The sequence below is a fragment of the Pezoporus occidentalis genome, unplaced genomic scaffold (genome assembly GCF_034315485.1).
Source record: "Pezoporus occidentalis ecotype Australia unplaced genomic scaffold, CSIRO_AGI_Poc_V1 ctg41, whole genome shotgun sequence".
In the NCBI taxonomy this organism is placed as follows: Eukaryota; Metazoa; Chordata; class Aves; order Psittaciformes; family Psittacidae; genus Pezoporus; species Pezoporus occidentalis.
Window position 1 is genome coordinate 2,814,747 of NW_026915736.1, and position 22,366 is coordinate 2,837,112.

Sequence of the window (22,366 nt, forward strand, 5' to 3'; positions counted from 1 at the left end):
ATAGCAGTTTTGCTAATCACTTATATTCCATAATGATTTCCAAGCTTAACTGAAGTGCTGGTTGGGGTGGGAGGTGGGAGAAGAGGAAAATGAGCTGTGTTAAAAGTTAATATTAGGTGGGCTGTGGATTAAGGAGCTATATCTATTTAATTACACTTTGCAACCACTAAGCACAGTTCATGTTAGAAGTTTAACCAGCTTGTGGCAGACCAGCAAGCTGCTGTATTCTACATAATCAGCAAGCTCTGCATGCCTTTCTTTTCACCTGCCCTTAGTAATTTCTGTGTTACAAAGAAAATAGTCTTTTCTTCTTGCAAGTTGTAAAATAAAGACTTCTCTAGCAACTTTTTTGTTGCAGGCAAAAAATGTGTCAACTTAAACCAAAATCTCTTTCTGGATCTCCCTAGAGAGTGATTTAATTATTAGCAGCAGAAAATAGTGTTGACAGTGTATGGTCGTCACGCTGGCAGGAAGGAATACCATCCTGAGGAACCTTGACATGCTAATGAGGTGGCCCAATGCTATCCTCATGAAGTTCAACCAAGCCAAATGCAAGGTCCTACACCTGGGTTGGGGCAATCCCAGGCACAGCTACAGGTTGGGCAGAGAAGAGATTCAGAGCAGCCCTGTGGAGAGGAACTTGGCGGTGCTGGTTGATGAGAAAATGAACATGAGCTGGCTTCAGTGTGTGCTCGTAGGCCAGAAACCAACCGTATGCTGGGTTGCATTCGACCAGCAGGTTGAAGGAGGTGATCCTGCCCCTCTACTCTGCTCTTGTGAGACCTCACTTGAAGTATTGTGTACAGTTCTGGTGTCCCCAACATAAGAAGGATATGGAACTGTTGGAGCAAGTCCAAAGGCGGGTCACAAGGGGCTGGTGCACCTCCTGCATGAAGACAGGATGAGATAGTTGGTGCTGTTCAGCCTGGAGAAGAGTAGGCTGCTATGTGGTCTCCATGCATCCAGTATCTGAAGGGGGCCTACAAGGGTGCTGCGGAGGGGCTCTTCATCAGGGACTGTAGTGATAGGACAAGGGGTAATGGGTTTAAACTTAAACAGGGGAAGTTCAGATTGGATACAAGGAAGAAATTCTTTCCTGTTAGGGTGGTGAGGCACTGGAATGGGTTGCCCAAAGAAGCTGTGAATGCCCCATCCCTGGCTGTGTTCAAGGCCAGGTTGGACAGAGCCTTGGGTGACATGGTCTATAGTGAGGCATTCCTGCCCATGGCAGTGGGGTTGCAACTAAATGATCTTATGGTACTTTCCTCTTTTCCAGCATTTCTTATCCCCTGTGTTCACGTGGTAAAAAAGTTATTGTACTGTCTGACCATAGAGAGCAGAAGTAGATGAAATAATGCAGATCTAAATGTCGTTCCTTGTAAAGTCTAATTGTTTCCAATGTCTATAGCAAATCCAGATCCATGTAATTTTCACTCTTTATGAAATCTTTTTATTTCTAAAGTCTATAGCAAATTAGGGAGGATATTAATTCATTTGTATGCTCAAAATTCACAGATACGTTGTTTCTGAAAACTCTGCTTAAGTAGCTCATAAACAATAATTTTTAACAAATGAAGAAATAAAACTCCAAATGAAAACTAATCAATTTTGCAAAGCTTTGCTCTCATTTCTATTTTTACACCCTTTGCTAATATCTGAGATGATACATATTTCTAAATGTGGTTGCTGCTCCAGTGAAGCCTCCTTTATTTCTTTAAAAGAGAAAAGTTCATATCAAGTCAAAATCAAAGGAAAAATACAAAAATCTTTGTGTGAAGAAGAGAAGGGCAGCATTTTTTATATTTTTATTAAGCTGTCTCTCTTGAGAATCTTGGCACTGCCACAGCCTCTCTAGAATAGAAAAAAAAAATCTTCAAAGAAGAATACAGTAACTGCAATTAAAGGACAGGTCAGCTCCAAAGAATGCTGAGGGGAATGATGGATCTCTTCAACTTCTTCCTGCTTAATAGATTCCATAGTATGTAATGTTCCCTTTTTTGAAATTTTTATGTAGCATGGGATTTCTTTTTTATTCAAAATTAACTTCAGAGTTGAAGGGCTGCTGCTATCCCCACATGGTTTTTAATTATGGCTTTTCAATTAGTTGAAAAGGGAGTACAAAATTACTAGTGGAAAATAGAAGAATAAGTTTTCTGTTATCAACTTACAAATCACTTCAATGAAGAAGTTGAGAGTGATGTCCTCATCTCACTCTGCTGTGACTCTTAGAACAAAATAGTAATTCTGGAAACTGCTACAAGGTCTTTAGGTTTCCCCTAAAAAAGGTATTACGTGAATAACTTTTTTAGTGGCACAGCTCTGATTTGTGCAGCTCCCAAACAGCTGTATGGTGGACCTCCCTGGGGAAAGCTGCTTTTAACTCTGGAATGGTTTTGTGGAGAAGGGAATACTATTCTTGAACCAGAGTAATTTCAAGGCATTTTGCAAGTAGAAATATTTAACATGGCAGAGAGTATAGCATGGCTTTGACAAAAAAATATCAGCTTATCATTTTCTTGTGCTCTATGCATGCAACAGGCAACCTCCCACCACAGCAGAAACAGAGAACACATTCCATTGTAAGTAATGCTGTGCCAGTCTCATTACTCTAGGTGGTGCTTAGATATTATCATGGGCAGGTTTGAATATCTTCAGGGCACTGTAGCAAATGTTTTGAATTAGATAACAGTGACTTCTTGAAATTTTTACGGGGTGTCTGCATTTTTTCCTTAAGTAGGCAGGAAGTCAACAAATTCCATTCAAAAAAGCTCACCGTGCAAGTAAAACCACATGAGGGTTTGAAGGCACAATTGGATAAACCCAAGAGGTTTGTGTTATCCAAGGCAGTTATTCCACAGTAATCCTTGGAACATATTGGGAATTAACTATGCGCTTGGTTAATTCACCAATGAGTAGTAAAGTAGGGATAGTGTTATTTTTCTTTCACTAGTCTGATACATATGTGTGCAGGACAATCCAGTGCTGTTCAGAGGTACTAGGGCTAGCTCCACATTACTTGCAGGCTGGATAGAGTAAATTAGTTTGGACTATCTCTTTAGTTGAAGAAACTGCTTTCAGTACCTGTGGTAGTGTTGTCACTACATGTTTGTTTACATACATGGTTATGTTTATACATGCTCCTGAATGTCTTACGCATATATCAATTGTTTTTTAAATGATGAAGTAAAACAAGTTCAGAGCAACTGGCTGGTCTAAGGATGTGGCCAGGGAATCTCATGTACTTTTTTAAGATTTGTATGTCAGGTGGACAGGAGTTCAAAAGGGTGACAGCAGTCTCAACTAAACCTTTGAATAAAAGATCTTAACTGCCAGGAAAAATACTGGATGAGGCTTCTTCAATATTATCTTTCTTATTGAAAAGAGTACAAAAAAAAAAGGAAAGGAAAAGAGGTTTGTAGTACTTACAAAAATTCTTCTGTATCTTGCTCTTGCTGTTTCAAAGATTTAAAACCTATCTGAAGTGTAATCCAGAAAAATATGTCAAAGGATTTTTTCAGAAGCATACAGTGCATTGACATCAGCAAACTCTTGTTATGACTGTCATGTTCCCTATCTTGAAGCCTCATTCTAATCTTCTGGCAGCATTCAAGTTCAGTGCTTTCCATTTTGATTGTATTAATTAGTGAAGTTTGGATGATTCCCCAACTGTGAAATTGTCAGAATTTTTTTAACAGAATGTTTTTAGAGGTTATTTTTTTTGCCCTAGTTAGTAACAAGTAGGACATCTGTCTGCATTTCTGTATTGTTTAAATTGAAAATACATGGCCCATTTGGAAGCAGAGAAAATGGTAAATGAGAGCTGTATTTATGCACTTATCTTGCCTTTAAGTTAATCTCCCGTTACTAGTCTTGAGCCTTTCAGGTTGCTATAGAAACTGCCACAGCCTCCAACTGTGCTTCTTCCAAGACTTAATTGCATTCTGAATTTCATACGCTTTATATTAACCACAGCACTGGCAGACACAAGGACATTTCAGAATGAGTTGAAGTAATGGTTCAATATGATGTATGCATCTTTTTAATATCATGTTTCCATATCCCTTTTCAAATTTTCCTTACCAGCTGGTTAAACTCTTCTGTAACATGTAGTGATACCAGAAGGATAGATTCTTTTTCTGTTTGCTGCCACTGTATTTAATGTTTTCCAGTCTTTGATGCCACCAGAGTAGCTGCAAAAGTCATTAGTCTTAGAGACTTTTTTTTTCTTAAAAAGTCAAATTATTCATGAATTACCTTAGCTTTGCAGAATTTTTTCTGAGACTTCTTCACCTCTGTTAAGGCAGACATGAAAATGCACACTTGTTATCCAAAAGCTCTGGTAAGTTTGTCCTGACTCAAGGCTCTTTACCACAGGATTTTTGCTTGATCAGTGTGGGTCAAAAGATGGAGAGCTTTTCAGCCAGGCCTGGTTTTAGGTGGAAAATATCAGTTCACCGAAGTAGAAACCCGGTACGGCTCTATGCAAGGGTGGTCAATAAGGATCTTCTTGGAAACATTTATTATATCCTTGATGGAAGTTCTTATCAAAACTAGGCTGAGAATGTGTCTCATTCAACCACTACAACCAAATCTCAGAGGTTTGTTTTCCCACTTGCTTCTCAGCACAATGATGCTGTCTGTGCAAATACACTGTTCTTACTGATGCCGTTCTGCTTTCAGTGACGATGAACATTGGTTAACATCACTTTCCTCTGTGTTCAATGAGTGTAAGTTCAGAGCTTCATAATAAAAAAAGCAATCCCCAGTGTTCTCTTCTTGCACAAAAAGAGGAGTAAAATGTGTCACAACAGAAGGAAGAGAGCAAGTAGTGTATGTATTTCCATCTCCTATCTGTTAAGCCCTTTGTCTCAGCTCTGCTTTGCTTGTGCTTAATGGATAAGAGATGGAGAATGGGAAAGACACCTGCTGTGCACTGTTGCTGTTGGACCTGGGATGTTTCTGTACTTGTGCTAGTGCTGGCCTGCAGATCTATCTCTATCCTCATTGGAAGCATTAGAGACATCCCATAAATGGACAGTCAGGCTGCTGCTGACAAACAGGGCAAAGTATGAATTTCACCAACACATCACTTTAGAATGTTCATGCACATTAAGTCAGGCTTTTAGATACTGAACATCTGAAGACAGATTGAATACATATGTATTATAACTTTTAAAATTTTCAACTATCCTTTAATCTGACACTTTGTGCTAGTGTTTTTCATGTAGTTCACTTTTTTCCCCCCTTATTGTTGTCCTCCATTTGTGCTACATCACTGGAATTATGCATTGATGGTCCCCTATGAAAGGCTTTGTTATTAAGCCTGGTAAGCCAAGGTAGCTTTTCTTGCCTCAGCCTTACTGCTAGTATCCCTCTGTATTCGTGTGGTAATTTTGGGACTTCTTTTTAGCTCTTTCAAGAAAAAAAAAATCAATTAGAAAAGGAAGAATTTATTACAATGTTGTAAGAATTAATCTGAAAGAGTGAAGACACTTTTGCAGCACTTGGTTGTTTTTTTTCTTTGCACTCTTTCTTTTTTTCCTCAGATCCTTTCTCATTAGCTACTCATTTTACACTCCTTGCCACACCGCGATGCAATTCCAGTAATCTCTTCCACAGCATCTCAGCTTTCCTTTTTAGCTGCTCTGTGAGCTTGTATGTATAAGAGAGCTGGATTTCCCTGCCAGCTCTGGCTCAATTTGCATTTCCTGGACTGCCCTACAGAATGTCAATATATATTCTAAAAATCTGTGTGTGCTGGAGGACTTCCCCAAATATTCTTAACCCACTTACTTTTGGATGGGATTCATTTGGATTTGAATATAAAATAAGTATTGTTTGTTGGCTCCTTGTCATTTTTGAGAAGCCAGATAGTTGCCATATTTCCAAGTTTTCTGTCTGCATGGGCTATTTTCCAGGCAGCGACAGCATTTTGTTTACAGAAAGCACTGCCTGCAGTGTTTCCATTGACATTCAGAACAAATTCCATGCCTATCAACTGGACAGCCCAATGTGTGAGAAGATAGTGGGCTTGACACTGGTTGCACGCAGTTGCTAGCAACCTTAGTGAAGACAAAAGATTAAAGTCTGAGATGCGCCAGTAACAGGTTGTTTCACTCTACTCCAGAATGTATTGCAAAAGCCTTTTTTTTTTTCTTTTTTTTCCAGAAGCCATAATTTCTTGGGATTTCTGTAGTTTACAGTATTTTTAGGCTGTTCCTGTAGTTGATGGTATATTGATGGTAGGCTGTTCTATAGGCACATGACATTTTTAGAGATGCTGGATGTTTAGGGTATTTCTAGGACCACATTATCCCATGCAGTTCTGGTTAGAGAATGCAACACTTTGTTGCAGAGAGGCACTTAAAGAGATGAATTGTACTTTGCTTCTCATGCCTTGCCAAAATCTATCTTCAGGCACCTCTTGTTCGTTCTTCCTTACCTTCTCCATCCTGTGGGAGAAAACTGACTCACAGCCTGCTCTTGTACACTATACAGAGGTGAGAGAAAAGTAGGGAGCTTCTCCTTTACGTCCTTTGTGTCCTCCCTCTTGTTTGTCTGACCAGATGTAATGCTACTCTGGGATGTTTGTGTTGGATGCCTTGTTGTTTCTGGGAGCAGGGAAGATAAGCTATGCATGCTGCTGGTAGAAGTCAGGGAGAGAGATTTGAACCACATTGCTTAGTGAATAGTGGACACATTAAACCTTGTAATTGACTTTAAGCTTTGATTTCTTCTCCTTCCCTTGTTCCTCAGTGTAGGCAAAGAAAAGGTTGTATGAAACTTGACCATGAAGATAGTTTTGGATAAGCAGAGGTACAGCTGAAATGGTTCATCCATATCTCAGGCAAAAGCTCCCTTGAAATAAGTGCACAGCTAGGAACTGCAGATCTGCTGTTGTGTTCTGTATCACTTTTTTTGTTTACTGCACTACATAGTTTTCCTCTAGCACACGCTGAGCAAGATGGAAGATAATACAAATAAAATGTGGGTGGAATGTAGGCTTTGTAGGGCTAAGCTTTTAAAATTCTTGAAATATAGATCTAGTAATTACTTTCAATGTGATTTCCATCTCTATTCCCCGCTTGTGCCTCCAGAATCAATACCCAATGAAATTTCTATCTTAACCCTACTCATTTCAGTGGCTGCTTAGCAGAATGGTTTCACCTATGTGTTGACTAAATTGGTCGTTTTGTATGTCCTTGCATGGCATACAACGAAAAAGAGCATGGACTCTATTAATATCTGTTCTTATGTAAACAGAGCCAATTTTATTCAGTTTTTCAGCTAGTGAAGCACTGTGGGAACAAGACAGTCAGAAGCTTGGGAATTACTCTACAAGGAAGAATCTCAGTATTTCTTGGCAAAAGATGCTTTATGCTCTAGGCTTGCTTGGTAAGGGCCAACAGTAACAAAGGCCTTATTATGGACAGGAGTTTAAATAAATAGACACTGAATGTTTCTGCCTGTCTTTGAAAGCTGACACACAGAAATCCCAAAGTCTATTTCAAAGAAGGCTTAATTTTAATCTAGTTACAACCAGATAGATACTCAGTTCTGGGGAGGAGGTCGAATGAAAGAAAAGAGCAGTTGGAATCCCACATGGCGATTTACAGAAAAATATCTTTATTTACTTCTAAAAACTGACAAAATGGAAATATATTATTTTCTCAATTCTTTGGCTGTCAATTTCCTTAAAATAAAAAGACAAAATCAAAAGGCATAAGGTGACTGAGGTAACTTGCCCAGTAATAATTGGATTTCTAACATCAGTTGCTATCAAATTTTCATTAAAAGAGCTATAAGGACATCTGAATTGTCATATGTGGTCATAGATAAACCATTTTTTTCAGGAGAAGTCTGTAATGGAGATGTTAAATGGCATTAGATTTACAATGTCACAGCTTTCATAATGCCTTTTAAAATTTTTCTTGCATGCTTACATTGAATGAGTGTACTAAATGAGAATTTGTGTCTGGAAAGTCTCCAATGCTGTGTCGCATGCAGCTGAGCTTACACCCTTGTGCATCCATCTATCTAGTACTTCCCTGATGTACACTGATCGTGGAGACTGAGAACCTTTCTTTCCCAATGGCTTCTTTGGTGGACTGAACCCTGATAGCTCTGTGAATGTGATAGTACAATAATTTCTGCCTGTTAAACTGAAATGAGCATATAAGCCATCTGATGCTATTGCTTTTTCTCAAGAGGTGCTACTTCAAAGGTCCCTTCAGTTTGAATGCCTCTGCTGAATATTATTTCAGTATAAAGATAACGTTTTCAGAGATAAACACAAAGAAAAGATGAATGATCCTGTTTATTCTTGGGTTATTGTTGCTTGTTTTCCCTAGACTGGAAGATAGAATTAAGAAGGATTTCAGAATGTAGTCTTGCATACTAAAATCTGCTGCAGGAACTAATGCAAAAGAGGGAAGTACCATCTGCCTTAAATCATTCTTTTTTGTGCATTATTCTTTTCCTCCTTTTATAAAATCCTGTCTTCAGCCCTCTCTATCATTTTAGTGAATTTCAAACTCATAGGAAGAATGTGATCCAATGTATCTTTGCAGCACAGGTGAAACAAGAACCTGTTTCTCTTACCCTATGTTTTCTAATTGCCAGTTCACAATATGGTTTTATATTATGAGTGGAAATATTAATAGGAAACCAGGGAATCACTACTTACTTGCCTACACAAGTAGTCTGCAAGAAGTCAGGATAGCTACTTGATCTTTTGCATCCGGTACACATTGCAATGGTTAATGTGTGTAACAATGTCATTTGCAAAGACCTGTATACAAATGCCACGCTAAAGGAGATAGCAATCTCTAGATAAAAACTGAAGGGAATTAATATCATATGTGCAGCACCAGTGACAAAAATGAGCCATTTCTTTCCAAGTTCAAAGAAAAATTTGTAACTCTGTATGAACTGGTTTTCTTGGATCCAAACATAATAAAACGTAATCCATATTTTGTTAACTGCTCAGAATTGCACCTGGCCACCTGAAAGAAATTTCTGAGGTCTTGGAAAAGCCTGTTGGAATCTGAAAAGGATCAAAAAGGCGCAAAGAAAATATCACTAATAAAGCAATTAAAAAGCAATAAAATCTAAAATAATTGAGAGTTTTAAATTAGGTAATAGTCTCGATTTCCATTTCCTGGGAATGTGCACTGCACAAGGAAATAGAAGGTAATCATTGTAAGAACACCTGTGGTAAAATCTTTAATTATAATAATTCAAATAGAAGTTAATTAAAAGCACATCTTTAATGTAGCAGTACGGTTTTCCCTACATGCTGCCATCTGGGACTGACTCTCTTCTGCCCTCTCTGTTATTTAACTTAAACAGTAATAAATAGCTGTGAATGTAGATGTAATTTTCTCTCATCTGCTGAACAATGGTATGTGTTCCAAGAGGGCCATTGTGCAGAAAAATGTAGTATTTCATTTTTGTAGGAAAAGAAACAGTGTCTCTCCTCTTTATTGCTGTGGAAAGAAGTTGTAAGAGTAACTGAAAAATTTGCATTTAATGCTTCTTGGGAGCTGAATTTAGTCATGCTCCTTTTTTGCTCCTGTTTTCCACCACCCAGCAGTTCAAGTGCTGGAAATTATCAATATCCCTGCTGTTTGTCAATCTGCTGAGACAACTTGCTCAAGAAGCTGCTGGCCTGGCTCTAGCTGGCACTACACTCACAACAGCTGCCATGTTACCTGAGCTCTGTGGGGATGGTATTTGACTGTGAAAGTAACATGAGGAAGTAGGAGGTGTGGAGGGAGATGTAAATGTAGCCATGCGGTTGAAGTCTAGTTGTGAAAGTGGCATTTAAAATGCCCAGCAGGTTAAAACTGCTTGTCCTTTGAAGGAGGGTTGGTCACATTGCCTACCTGTATTGCAGAGCACTGGCCGGCTCCCATGATATTTTGGTAACTAACTGTGGAATATAAAGGAAAGCAGAGAGGAATTTTCTTGGACTTTTTTCCAGAAGTAGTTTAAGAGTTTCTCAGAAAGGGAAAAGTTGACAGACATTGCATTGCCTTGCAAAATCCATGGGGTTGGAGCATGCACCTACCCCAGATTCTTTCATGTATCTGATACAAGTAAGTGTGATCTTTATTTCATTTATTTATTTTTTTTAAGCAATGGAATTTGTTTCCAAAACATTTCTATGTCTGTTTCCCAAACTAAGCTGCACTAAATTATTGCTAACAGCTTAACGTTTCATTTAGTTACAGGCTTCCCAAATTAGAGTTTGGTTTATGGTATTAAAAAACAAGGCAGCCTTGGCATTATTACAGTTGTCCATGTTTCTAGTTCACAAAAAACAGCCTAGTAATGAAGTGCATCCTGTCTCTCTCTGCCCTCTAAAAGTCAGTTGCATTGTCCTAATGAGCACAAAAGGAAAAAGCAATTCTGAAGCTTACAGGTGAGATAGTAGCAAGAAATTTTGCAAAAAGACTAAAAAGGAAGTGTTAGAACTTCTCTGTCTTCAAAATACTTGTCTATCTTGCACTCAGTGTGCCAAAATGACTGTGTCCTGTGAGGCAGTGTGTCAGTTGAAATTTGAGGTAGATAGTAAACTGACTTTCAAGCCAGCTTGAATAGAAACTGAACAGGACAAACACTTCCTCCCTATACTGGATTTATTATAAAACTGTTCTGCAGCAAGCATTTCAAAGCTAGAGGTGCTAGAATGATACAATCAATGAATCTTAATGAGGAAAATAAACCTCCAAAAGATGCTTTCTGGGCACTACAATTAAGTGGCATTGCAGTGTTTCATATTGCAGGTCTAAGTCTGGGCAGGGAGAAAGGAATCAGGCCAGAGTAGTAAAGTAACATATATCTAAACTGAGGTATTAATATGCGTCAAACAGAATGTGAAAAAAAATGGAAAATTTATTATAGGCACAATTAATCAGGGTAGTTATAAACCTTTGCTTTTAGGAGTTTAGTGTGTATCACTCTGCTTGCATGCCTCAGTGTGGAGATCAGTTTCAAGAGTTGATAATGCAGTAGATGTTTGATGCCTGTTTTTTTACCAACTCTCTGAGTGAGGTTTTTAAAGATGAAAATGACTGCTTTTGTTAAATGAATAAACATTTTATAATTTTGGCATGTTTGTGTTTTCACAAACTCTCTAATTAAAAATAACAGTATGCCATTAAATTTTTATTAACTGAGATAAACTCAGGCTACAGGAAATTGGTATTCTATTACAGTTTCAGAAAAGCTAGACTTGTCTGTTCTGGCCTAAGAATGAGAAAGAAAATACAGTCAAACCTTAAATCTCTGCCAGTATTAATTTCTACTATTTTGTACAGAAGATCCATTAATAAGTTTTGAGGTTAGAGTTGAAAACTTAACTGATTGTGATAGTGAATATGGAAATAGCTTTCATTTCAAAATTTATTTGTACTAATCTATTTCTTCCATAGTTTTATTTTGGTGAAATTCTATTTTTCAAGATTATATATCTTAGGGGTGAAATCACAGACCTCTCTACTCAAAATCTCCTAGATTCTGTTAAAAAGGTGAATTTTCAATAGCAAATGGCACACTAATATTGCACCCTAGTTGAAATATAGGTAGAATATTGCAATGGAGCAGTAAAGTACAAGGGTTACAGTTATTAGGTATACCTCACTTTCTTTCATAATAAAATAATTCAGTTCAAAAAATTTTGGGGAAGCAGATCTTATTGCCATGGCTGATTTATTTAGTACATTCCTCAGGTTATATGACCTCAGATTATTAAATGGCTATCAAACATAACAATGAAATAGCTTAGAAAGAGAGTACTAAAACTAAATATCTACAACTGTTTCACTGGGTATTACAGTATAACTTCAATAAAAGAAAAAAACCCATGATGTTTATGATGGTTTGTGTGTATTAGATACTCAAGAAGATGCATATATTAAAAAGAATGTGGAAATAAATGCATATATTGCTAAGCTCTGTTAATATTTTGAATGCAAATTCTACCTCTTTGTTCTTGGAAGTGCCATGATAGCTGGAGAATAGCAGAACCAAGCAATGCCAGATACTGTCTCAGGTTTACTGTACCTATAATAAGGCCATTTTGTTTTCTCCCTGTAGTAGATGAAAAAGTTATGCTTTAATAAATTATCACATGGGTTTGCTCACAGCAGCTTATTCTGTTATGAATTTTGAGATTCTGTGTTCAGTGGTGCGTGGAACTGTTCTTTGGGTCCTTATGCTATATCTGATCTCCCAGCACTGCTCTTGTGATTACTTTCTTTTAATAGGAAGCCAGGAAAATACTTATCATAACAAAGCTTAGCAGAACAAATTCAAAGCATCATGTCCAAAACACCATGGGGAAGATGATGGGCTATAAGGGTGTGCATTTTTTAAGAGTATTGTCTTATCTTTAAGTATTCCTTCTACTGGAGAGGATGAGTTTGGGTCTACCTTTTGGGTTTTTTTGTATTAGTAGGTTCTGGAGAAATGTGTCCTCAAGTGGCTGCGTTCAAAAGAGTAGCATCTTTTCTGCTGGCCTTCTGTCGCATTGTCAGAAAAGGGAGATAAAGCATGTAGTAGCATGGTTTAGTGGTGGACTTGCCAGTTCTGGGCCAAAGGTTGGACTTGATGATCTTAAAGGTCTTTTCCAACCTACTTGATTCTGTGATTCTTTCTTCAGGAAAGATGCATGGATGAGAATGCTTTTACATGGTGGGAAAATGGTGGGAAACATGCAGAACTCCTGAACAGAGACCCTTTAATTTGCAGTAGACTTCCCTGAACCTCTCCAAAATTAAAACTCCTGATACCTTTTAATATTTCTTTCTGTGTGAGAGGGCAGGGGTTGGTAAAGTCATTAGTATACAACCTTCAGATCAAAAATTATTCCTTAGTATTTATTTAATGACTTGCATTTTAAAGGAGCTTGGAAATGTCACTTGTATTAGAAATCTCATGGTTCTAGAAAGAGTAAAAGTTTTATTATGTACTGCCTCAGTGTACAGATTGAAATCAACCTTTTGCATTGCAGATTTTTGCTTAAAATAGCCTAAGGTGCTGTCAAACAAATGACTTTTTGGTGTATTTTAACCGCCACTCAAACACCACCTTGGTCAAACACAATGTGCATTAGCTTTGTAAACCACCCCACAGTGGTTTAGCTGTTAGTGGAAGAAATCAAAAAATTTAGAGACAAAACCTAACTTTAAAATGTCAAGGAAAAAAAAAATAAATTCAGTGTGTTTGTATGTATTTTGTCAGATACATAGTGTTGCAGACCTGTTCTCTTTTTCTGTGGCTCCAGACTCCTTGACTGCAAGGGATGCATTTTTAAATTGTTGAATGAATCATTAATTAGAGCAATTTCTTACATTAAAGAACTGCAAAGAACCCTGGAGAAATCCTTGTTGTTAACCAGAAATCCATGAGTATTTAAAAAAGTTATGTGTGTTCAAGGTATAGTGAAGTAAACAGTGAAGCTGTGTGTGCTATGTATTGCGTATAGCTGTTCCACTTTTAAAATTAGTTTATTTTCTTTGCTCATATTGTAAAGTTCAGAAAGAAAACTCTTAGTACCCCTCGTTGAAAAGGTTCCAGTAAAAAACATGCAGTAATTAAAAGCTGATCATCCTAGAGGGAGTTAGAACAAAAATAATGCTGACTCTTTAACCTAGGGGAACTGTAGTCACTGCATTAAAGAGGGAGGCTTAGATTCAGTCCCTAGATGTTTAACAAAGTATTGGAGCAAGGCTGATTAAAAAATAGGGCAGCTGCATTCGGTAGAATCAAATGCACTCCCCCATTGGAGTTTGCAGTGCTTAGGGTATGCTCCTGGGGAGATGTGGGAACTGAACCTAGCTTTCCCATCCTGGGTGGATTTTGCAGGCACACAGCCATGGGCGCTGACTGTTATGGGATTGCAGAAATCCAGCGTGCTATGCTGCTGAAAATAGAGAATCGATACATTTGGGGATCAAGACTTAAACACTGCAATTCCTTATTTACAGTCACGATATTTACAATGAAACTGGAAACCATGTGCACACATACGGAAGGAGATCTAAGAAAGTAGAAAAGGCTTGGGCGTTCTCACGTTCTAAACTATTGATCTAAGAGCTGTTGAGCTCATCATATTCCTTTTCACCACAGTGTTATTAGTTTCAGTAATGTAAATTAATGGAAATTGTGTAGTTCAGTGCTATGCATGAAATTCCTCTTGGCAGGCACTAACTGCTGTGTGTGTGTGTCTAAGATTTAGGTCTTGCTTTATTTAACAAGGAAGTTCAGCGCTTGCCAACCTACTTAGCAAGTGCTTAGCATATTTAAGTTCTTAGGGTTAAGGCCATGTGAGTGTTTGCCTGATTAAATCAGAAGTTTTCCATTTTTATGATAATTGTTGTAAGGTGGCTTGAGGCTTGAGCTAAGAGAAAGTTACTTCATCATTTTTTGTGCACGACAAGTTCTTCCTGGGTAGCTCTTATTATGCATGTAGTGGCTGTTTTGTTATTACATGATAACTACATGACAGATGTAATTACAATAACTCTTTTCTATCTATACTACAAACTGTCATGTCCTAATTTCCTAGATTAGGACATAGCACTGAGGCAGGAAAAATCACAAGGGATGAAAGGATAAAAAGTGAAAAGGGTAGCAAAGCCAGAATAGTTTTTCTTCTTCCCAATTACATAGCTAATTATCTGGGGTCCAGATAACGCAGGTTCTTGTTTAAAACTGTAGTATCTCTTAAAATAAATTAAAATACTACCACTGAGGCCTTTCAAAACTGAGACTTAATTCAGTCTTAAATGGCAAAAGCTCCAGCAGGTTTGGAAAGAGGCTCTTAAAATCCTTCTGATTTGGCTGCTTTGGTGTTTTTTTTTATAGATGCTTTCCATACTTAACTAAGAACTCTTATTTTTTGAATTTCTGTCTCCTGTTTGCCACAATATTTACCAATTAAAGGGTTATCATAGCTCTTAATTTGTATAAAATTGTAGGTACCTTGAGCAAAATGGAATTTAATATGCGGAATACATGACATCAATATGAAAAGCTGCAGAGCTAAGTTTTCTCAGGCAGTAGGGGTGCCTCTACTCAGGCTATAGAAAGTTTGGTCTTGGGAAAGTATTTTTCTGAATTCAAGCTGAGGTCTCCCTGCTGGTTTGACTTTACTACCATTTTATAATATTAAACATAAAATAAAATCCAACTCTTTTTATTGCCCAAACAAGCTTCCATTACCTTCCCACCTCTTTTTTTTTATATTTTCTTCCTTTCAAAAGATGTGCTGTATGCCAGTAAGCTTTATGGTCTGGGTATTTTTAAATACGCTTTTCCTGTATTTGTGTTCCTACTGAGTTAGAGCTTTGTCATATGTAGAAAAATGTGCCTAACTTAAAAATCATATTTTAATATTTCAAAGTTGAAGTTTTTCCCCAGCTGTTTCTATTAGGATTATATTAGAGTTTCCTGCTTTCTCATGTGGGCATCTAGCTGGAAAATGGTAGGATGTGATCTTGACTAAGACAAGAATATTGCAAAGGCTTAAATGAGCACGAAGTGTTTATACTCCTGAAAATAAACAAGACTAGCATAACTGAAAGGTGAATCAAGCTCATCATGAACTGAAATCCAGCCTTGTACATTTTATTTCTTTCTCTACACAGGAAAACAACACAGAAGATGAAGAAAAAGACAGTCTCATGTTATTAAGGTAGGATGAAAGCACCTGTTATTTAACTGCTTCGTGGAAACTCTTGTTATCTCACTACCAATCTGTATAATATATTTCTATAATGTAATGATGGTTGATTTGTTGGAGGAATAACCTAAAAAGTGAAACTTCTCAAAGTCTTAATGTTGATGTATATCAGCAGTAGACAGATAAATGGAGGTGTAGCAGGCCAGTGTCGCCAGTTGATCCTCACACAAATGTATCTTTGATTCTCGTGTGGATTGTTCGTTGTTTTTGTTTGTTTGATTGTTTTTTTTTCAGTATTCCTCCAGTTTTTTATTCTGCCTATATGTACTTACATCATGGGTCACATGTTGGTATTTCCTAAGCTGCAAGGATGAACTTCCTAGTTTCAGGAAGTGTTTCATGGGTTTGCACTGGTGTGGTATTGCAGCAGTTTTCAGAGATAAAATTGGAGTAAATACAGAATAACTGAACAACTGTGTGCTTTTACTTTTGGGAAAGGGAGGGACCTGGCAGTGAATTCAGTCTCTTGAAAGCTTCTTTTTGAGAGGAGTGGGGTGTACAAAGACTGTGATCATGCAGATGGTTATATTTTCTGAAGAAAGAAAACCTGATGACTAAACAGAGCTGAAATCTTTTGCTGTGTTTCTGTCACAAAGACTTTGCTTTTATGAGACTTGTGTTTATCTAATCAAACAGTATTATGATATGACCCAAGACTAGATTTCCTTGCATCATTTCTCCAGAATTTGACTTGTCTGACCACAGGACAATAGTTTAGCCTGGAAATTTCTTAAATGAATATTTTTACTCATAAGACTTAAAAACCCCCAGTAATGCTTTCCCATCCCCATTTGCATTTTGGAGTGGAAATGCATGGACTAGGCTAACAGCCACTAGAAAATCGTGGTACACATTCCAGTCTTTTAGATTTTGTGAGTTTTGTTCTGAGATTCAACTGAAAAACCATAATTGAGGCCAAGTTTATTGTGCTCTGCTGTGATAAAACCGAAAAGGAAAAGATGTTACGGTTCAGAGCAACTTCAAGTATTTCCCAGGTATTTTGTAATGCTAGACACTGCTGAAGCATTCCACTTAATATTCTACTTGCTTTACTAGAAATGCAGAAGATTAATAAACCACATTAGTTACGATATAGCTTTCTCAGAAAACAAGGAAAGATAACTCTAGGTTTTAGACAAAGCTGTTGAAACAGAGGCAAGCTGGCATTTCCCACAAGCTAATCAAATACTAGTAGAGCAATAAGGGAGTATAATAAACCATTTGGGAGACAAAAGTCAAGGGAGAAGATTTCAAAAGATACTATCTCTGTTTGCCAGATAGTACCTCCCAGTGTTGAGCTTCTATCACCATATTATCAAGTGCTGTTGAAATAATAATTTCTTCTGTGAGAGGGTAACTTCTAAATCATACTGTTTGTTTAGGTATGGTGGAGGACTTGCATGTTGTTCTAATTCATTTCTGGATCTGAGGTACAATAGTGGGTTCAGTAGTTAATAGGAATTCTGGGTATTTTTTTCTGTATTTTTGAACAGCTGTTTTTTTTCTTGTACTGAATTTATGTCCTTCTTATGCTACACAGTTTCTATCTTGAGTTTATGCCATAAATTTTGGATTAAAAAAAAAAAAGTCTCATCCTCAAACACTTTTTTGTGAATCCAACTGCTATGAATTTTTCTTGCTATCTGAAATTTCTGCAGAAAATTCAAACCTAATTTATGTATCCTTACGACAGCCAGATTTGCATTTTTCAGAGAACTTGACGTTCACTGTTCACTAGTGTTCATTATTTCGCAACCAACGTCTGTTGATTAGCAAAAGGCAATTTTTTTTTTCAGGAAATGAACTTGAATAGGCCTGTCTTAGAAGCAGGTGTGAACTTCCTCACTTGTTTGTTTTCAGTTAAACAAAACTAAGCAAATGCTGCTGGTAAATTTCCACTCTGTAACCCCAGCTGTTTGTTACTGTCACTCTGTTGGGGTGAAAATGCATAGTAATTTGTTTCTGGTGAAATAGGATGTTCTGACCATTTAACCATTTATTTTGAGTTAGTGTGGCACATTCTTGTCTGAGAAGGGAATGGAGCACCTGCATGAAGTGACCTGATCTTCAGCAAGCAGGGGCAGTACTTGCGTTGAGCTACATTGTTGGTGTAGAAAAGTTATCTGATGCCACAAGAAGGTTGCTTCTGAAACCAACTCTTAGATGTGACACTCTGCCACCCAAAAGATGTGTACTGCACAAATACTTATGAAATAAATACGTAGAAGAGAGACATAGCCTCAATCTGCTGTGATGGATTCAGTGTTGTAATTAAGTAACCTGCTGGATGTACTTTGAAGCTTACTGACTCTGAAGTGTTGGTGTTTGTTATCTTAAAATCACCCTTTTGTTAAGTCTAAGCACAATTGAGTGCTGCCCCATTTCTCAGTTAATCCATCAGTAAATAAAGGTGTTATCAAGAGCACATGACTGTGAAAGGACAGTAAATTTACTTTAGCTTTCCAAAACTCATGACTAGCTCTGAATTGAGAGCAAGACTAATTACCATGCACCTGCCTTCATATCACTGACATTAAAGATTATTTTTTTTGGCTTTTAGTATGCCTATGCGGTGTTGCTAGTTTCTTCTATAATGTAAGCAGTCTTAAACAAAATAGGATGATACTTCACTTTTTCAGTTACTGCCTATTTTCTATCCTGTGCTTTTATATTCTGGAACTAAAACTTGTCCTGGTAACTTAACTTTCATCAAATCCCTTTCATCATGGAAAAGTGAGGATGACTCGCATTTTAGATTAGCAAACTACAGACTTTTGTTACTAATTTTTCTACCATTTTTTTTTTGTAACAAGAGTTGTCTTTAATTTAGCTGATTTAGTGTTATGCCCATTTAAACTAAATCAATATGGTTGAATAAGATAACTATTAGCTGATTTTCTGTTTTGTTTCACAGAGGCTTAACTTAACTGCATATACAAATCTGTCATCTTGGGAATCTGATATAGAGAAATGTGTTTGATAGATGTCTATCAGTAGGCCTAGCCAGGCAGTTTTAATCCCTTTAAATCAAGGGCAAATAAAAGTGTCTGTCATGGGGGAGAGACTACTAGCATATGTAGGAATCTAGGAATGCTGCAGGATATTTTTTTTGGAGGGAACAGTTAATTACAGCAGATTCATTTTTGGTTTTTTTTTTGTTACTTCTTTTCACGTAAAAGATAAATATAAAATCCAATCAGATTTACCAACTCTGATGGCTAAATTCAAGGATAGCTGCAGGAACAGCCTGTGGTGTAGCAAATTGTAACCAGGCTGTTGTCACTAACTTGAATGTACATGATGCTAAATACACAAATGGCATTGTTATTGTTATGGGAAACAGGTCTTTTGTCCTGCCTAACTCCGTTACACACCTCCCAATGCCAATAAAATCTGTTGTCTTTTATTTTGAAAAAGATGTGCAAAGTAACTGGAAAGTTTAGAGTGTAAAATATTAGCAATATAAAACTGACATACCTTGTCTTAACTGTGAAGAAAATTTTGTCAGAAACTGTCTAGAGATTAACAAAGCAGGAAGTCCTCTAAGAAAAATTTGGAGTGGATGGAGTGATGCTGATGTTTCACTTCCCTCCTTCACTCTCCTAATATACTTTTTATAAAATATGCAAATGCAATGGCAATTAATAGTGAAGATCAAAGATGTCCAAACAGATGAGCAGACTTTCCAAAGTTATCTTTTTCTCTGATCAGATTTTTTTGGGGAGTACACTTGATATTTTAAGCTGCATATTTGTTCTTGATTCAGAAAAGTTGGCCAGGACTTGGAAATCTGTGGCTGCACAGTAGGCTTGAGATACCAGTGCTTCTTGCAGTTGATTAGACTTGCTTTTTGGTGTTTGGTTTGGTTCTGTTTTTTTTCCTCATGTACAAAATATAGGAAATAGAAAATTTGGTTCTTATATTTTCTTGGTAGCGAGGTCAAGGATGAAGACCTATTAATAAGCAAATGCTTTTGGCTTCACTTTAGGCTTCCAAATACACTTTACGTATAATATACAAATACACTTTACACTGTCCTGGTCTAATGGGCAGGTCCCCAAGGATTGGAGGTTGGCTAACATGACTTGTCTCTATGAAAAGGGCAGGAAGGAATATGCTGAGAACTACAGGCCTGTGAGCCTGACCTCAGTGCTGGGGAAGGCCATGGAGCACATGATCCTAAGTGAGATCACAAAGCATGCAGAGAAAAACAGAGGCATCAGGGCCAGTCAGCATGGGTTCATGAAGGGCAGGTCCTGCTTGACCAAGCTGATCTCCTATGATAAGGTGACCTGCCTGGCTGATGAGGGGAAGGCTGTGGACATTGTCTGTTTGGACTTTAGTAAAGTATTTGACATTGTCTCCCACAGCAGCCTCCTTGAGCAACTGGCTGCTTATGGCCTGGATAGGTGTATTCTTCATTGGGTTGAAAACTGGATGGGTGGCAGAGCCCAAAGAATGGTGGTAAATTGTGTCACATTTGGTTGGCGACCTGTCATTAGTAGTGTCCCTCAGGGCTTTGTATTACAGCCAGTGTTGTTTAATATCTTCATTGATGATCTGGACAAAGGGATCAAGTGCACCCTCAGTAGATTTGTGGACAACACCAAGTTGGGTGGGAGTGTTGATCTGCTGAAGGATAGGAAGCCTCTGCAGAGGCATCTGGACAGGCTGGATCAATGAGCTGTGGCCAATGGTATGAAGTTCAGCAAGGTAAAGTGCTGGGTCCTGCATATGGGCCACAACAAACCCATGCAATGCCGCAGGCTTGGGGAAGAGTGGCTGGAAAGCTGCTCAGTGGAAAAGGACCTGGGGATGCTGATGTTCATGGCTGAACATGAGCTAGCTTGTACCCAGGTGGACAAGAAGGCCAGCGGTAGCCTGGTCTGAATCAGAAATAGTGTGTCCAGCAAGACCAGGGCAGTGATCGTCCTGTACTGGGCACTGGTGAGGCTGCACCTCAAATACTGTGTTCAGTTCTGGACCCTCCCTACAAGAGAGACATTGAGATACTGAGAGAGTCCAGAGAAGGGCAACAAAGGCAGTGAATGGTTTGGAGAACAAGTGTTATGAAGAATGGCTGAGGGAGCTGTGTTGTTTAGTCTGGACAAGAGAAGGCTCAAGGGGGACCTTATCACTCTCTACAATGCCTTAAATTAGGTTGTAGTGAGGTGGGGGTCGGTCTCTTCTCCCAAGTAACAAGTGATAAGACAAAAGGTAATGGCCTCAATCTGTGCCAGGGCGGTTTAGATTGGATAATAGGAAAAATTTCTTCTTCGGAGGGTGTTCAGTTATTGGAACAGGCTGCTCAGGGAAGTGGTGGAATTACCATCCCTGGAAGTGTTCAAAAACCATGTGGATAAGGCCATCAGTGGCATGGTTTAGTGGTGGTCTTGGCAGTCCTGGGTTAGTGGCTGGACTTGATGATCCTAAATATCTTTCCCAACCTAATTGATTCTGTGATTCTATTCCTCTAGATGAGAGTTTGAAAGAAATATGCTATTTAAAGTCTGTCCACATGCATAGCCATGTATATATGCTTATTTTGGTGTTAGATAAAGTAATGTAATGTAAAATTCTACATGAGGCTTTTTGAATTTGATTTTGAGAGTAGGTCTTGTTTTTTCTTTGGCTTTTTTTCTGCTTGATATGAATTAAACCAAAAGAAACCTGGTTAAAGGGCAGTGCATCCACACAGCCTTTTATTTGAGCTTTTAATCAGCTTAATATTACTTCCCATTGTGTGCACATGCACCCTTGCTTCAGAGTAGTATGTGATGTGGTTTTGGCTCCCTCACATATTCAGAAAGACCTTTTCCATTTCTGTTACTGCTACTCCACTGTTTACATTCACCTTTTCTACCTTTTTTTTAAAAAAAAAAATTTTTTTAATACAGTAATATTTTTAATATTATTTGTTTACACAATCAGACTGGTAAAGAGAAAGTGAGTCTGGGCATTTTTGACATTACCTGTAAGCACCTAGGGATACATCCAGACTAAGCACATGCAGTCACATCTTCTCTAATAGATCATCATGAATGATATAGCTAATGTGATCCACTTTCCAGAATCAGCTCCGTTCTGCTGTATCCATCCGTGTGTGTCCTGTGTATCGATATATGGTATGCAGCAGGGAGTATTTCAAGTGGATTTGATGAGGATGTCGACAAAAAATTATGGAACTACAATTTCTAAGTAGCTATTGTGCCAAATGTCAAGCTTTCATTTCCAACTTTCACCAATGGGAAAAGGAAGGAATTTTGGAGTATTTTCCATATGAAAAAGAATTATTTTCATCTAGTCTCTAGTAAAATAAAATCCAATAATAAGTGATGTGTGCAAAATCCTTGAGAAGTGTTACTGGCAATAATTGTAAATTGGAGTTCAGTAGTTTCATTTTCAGCTTTGGGGGTATGACAGTAGAACTCTACAGAAGTTTTAGTTTACTATATTTTAATCTGCAAGTACAATTTTTTTAATTGCCCTCATTTTCCCTTAAGAGCAGTCATTAGAATTTGCTAACATTTCACCCTTTCTGCAGGGACCATGACAGACTGAGGAAACAGCAGCTTTCCAGAATTCACATCAAAGCAAAGTTTTACCTTAATTGCT

At 37.8% G+C, this 22,366-nt stretch overlaps 1 protein-coding gene across 1 annotated transcript in view; it reads left to right on the plus strand.

The window, feature by feature from the left end:
* The window catches only part of LOC134171625 (protein FAM13A-like), a 69,110-nt gene that overhangs the window by 19,897 nt on the left and 26,847 nt on the right, over nucleotides 1-22,366 (plus strand). The window contains exon 6 of the mRNA XM_062634039.1: nucleotides 15,657-15,703. Within this exon, the coding sequence (XP_062490023.1) occupies nucleotides 15,657-15,703 (47 nt within the window). The remainder of the gene's footprint in view (nucleotides 1-15,656; nucleotides 15,704-22,366) is intronic.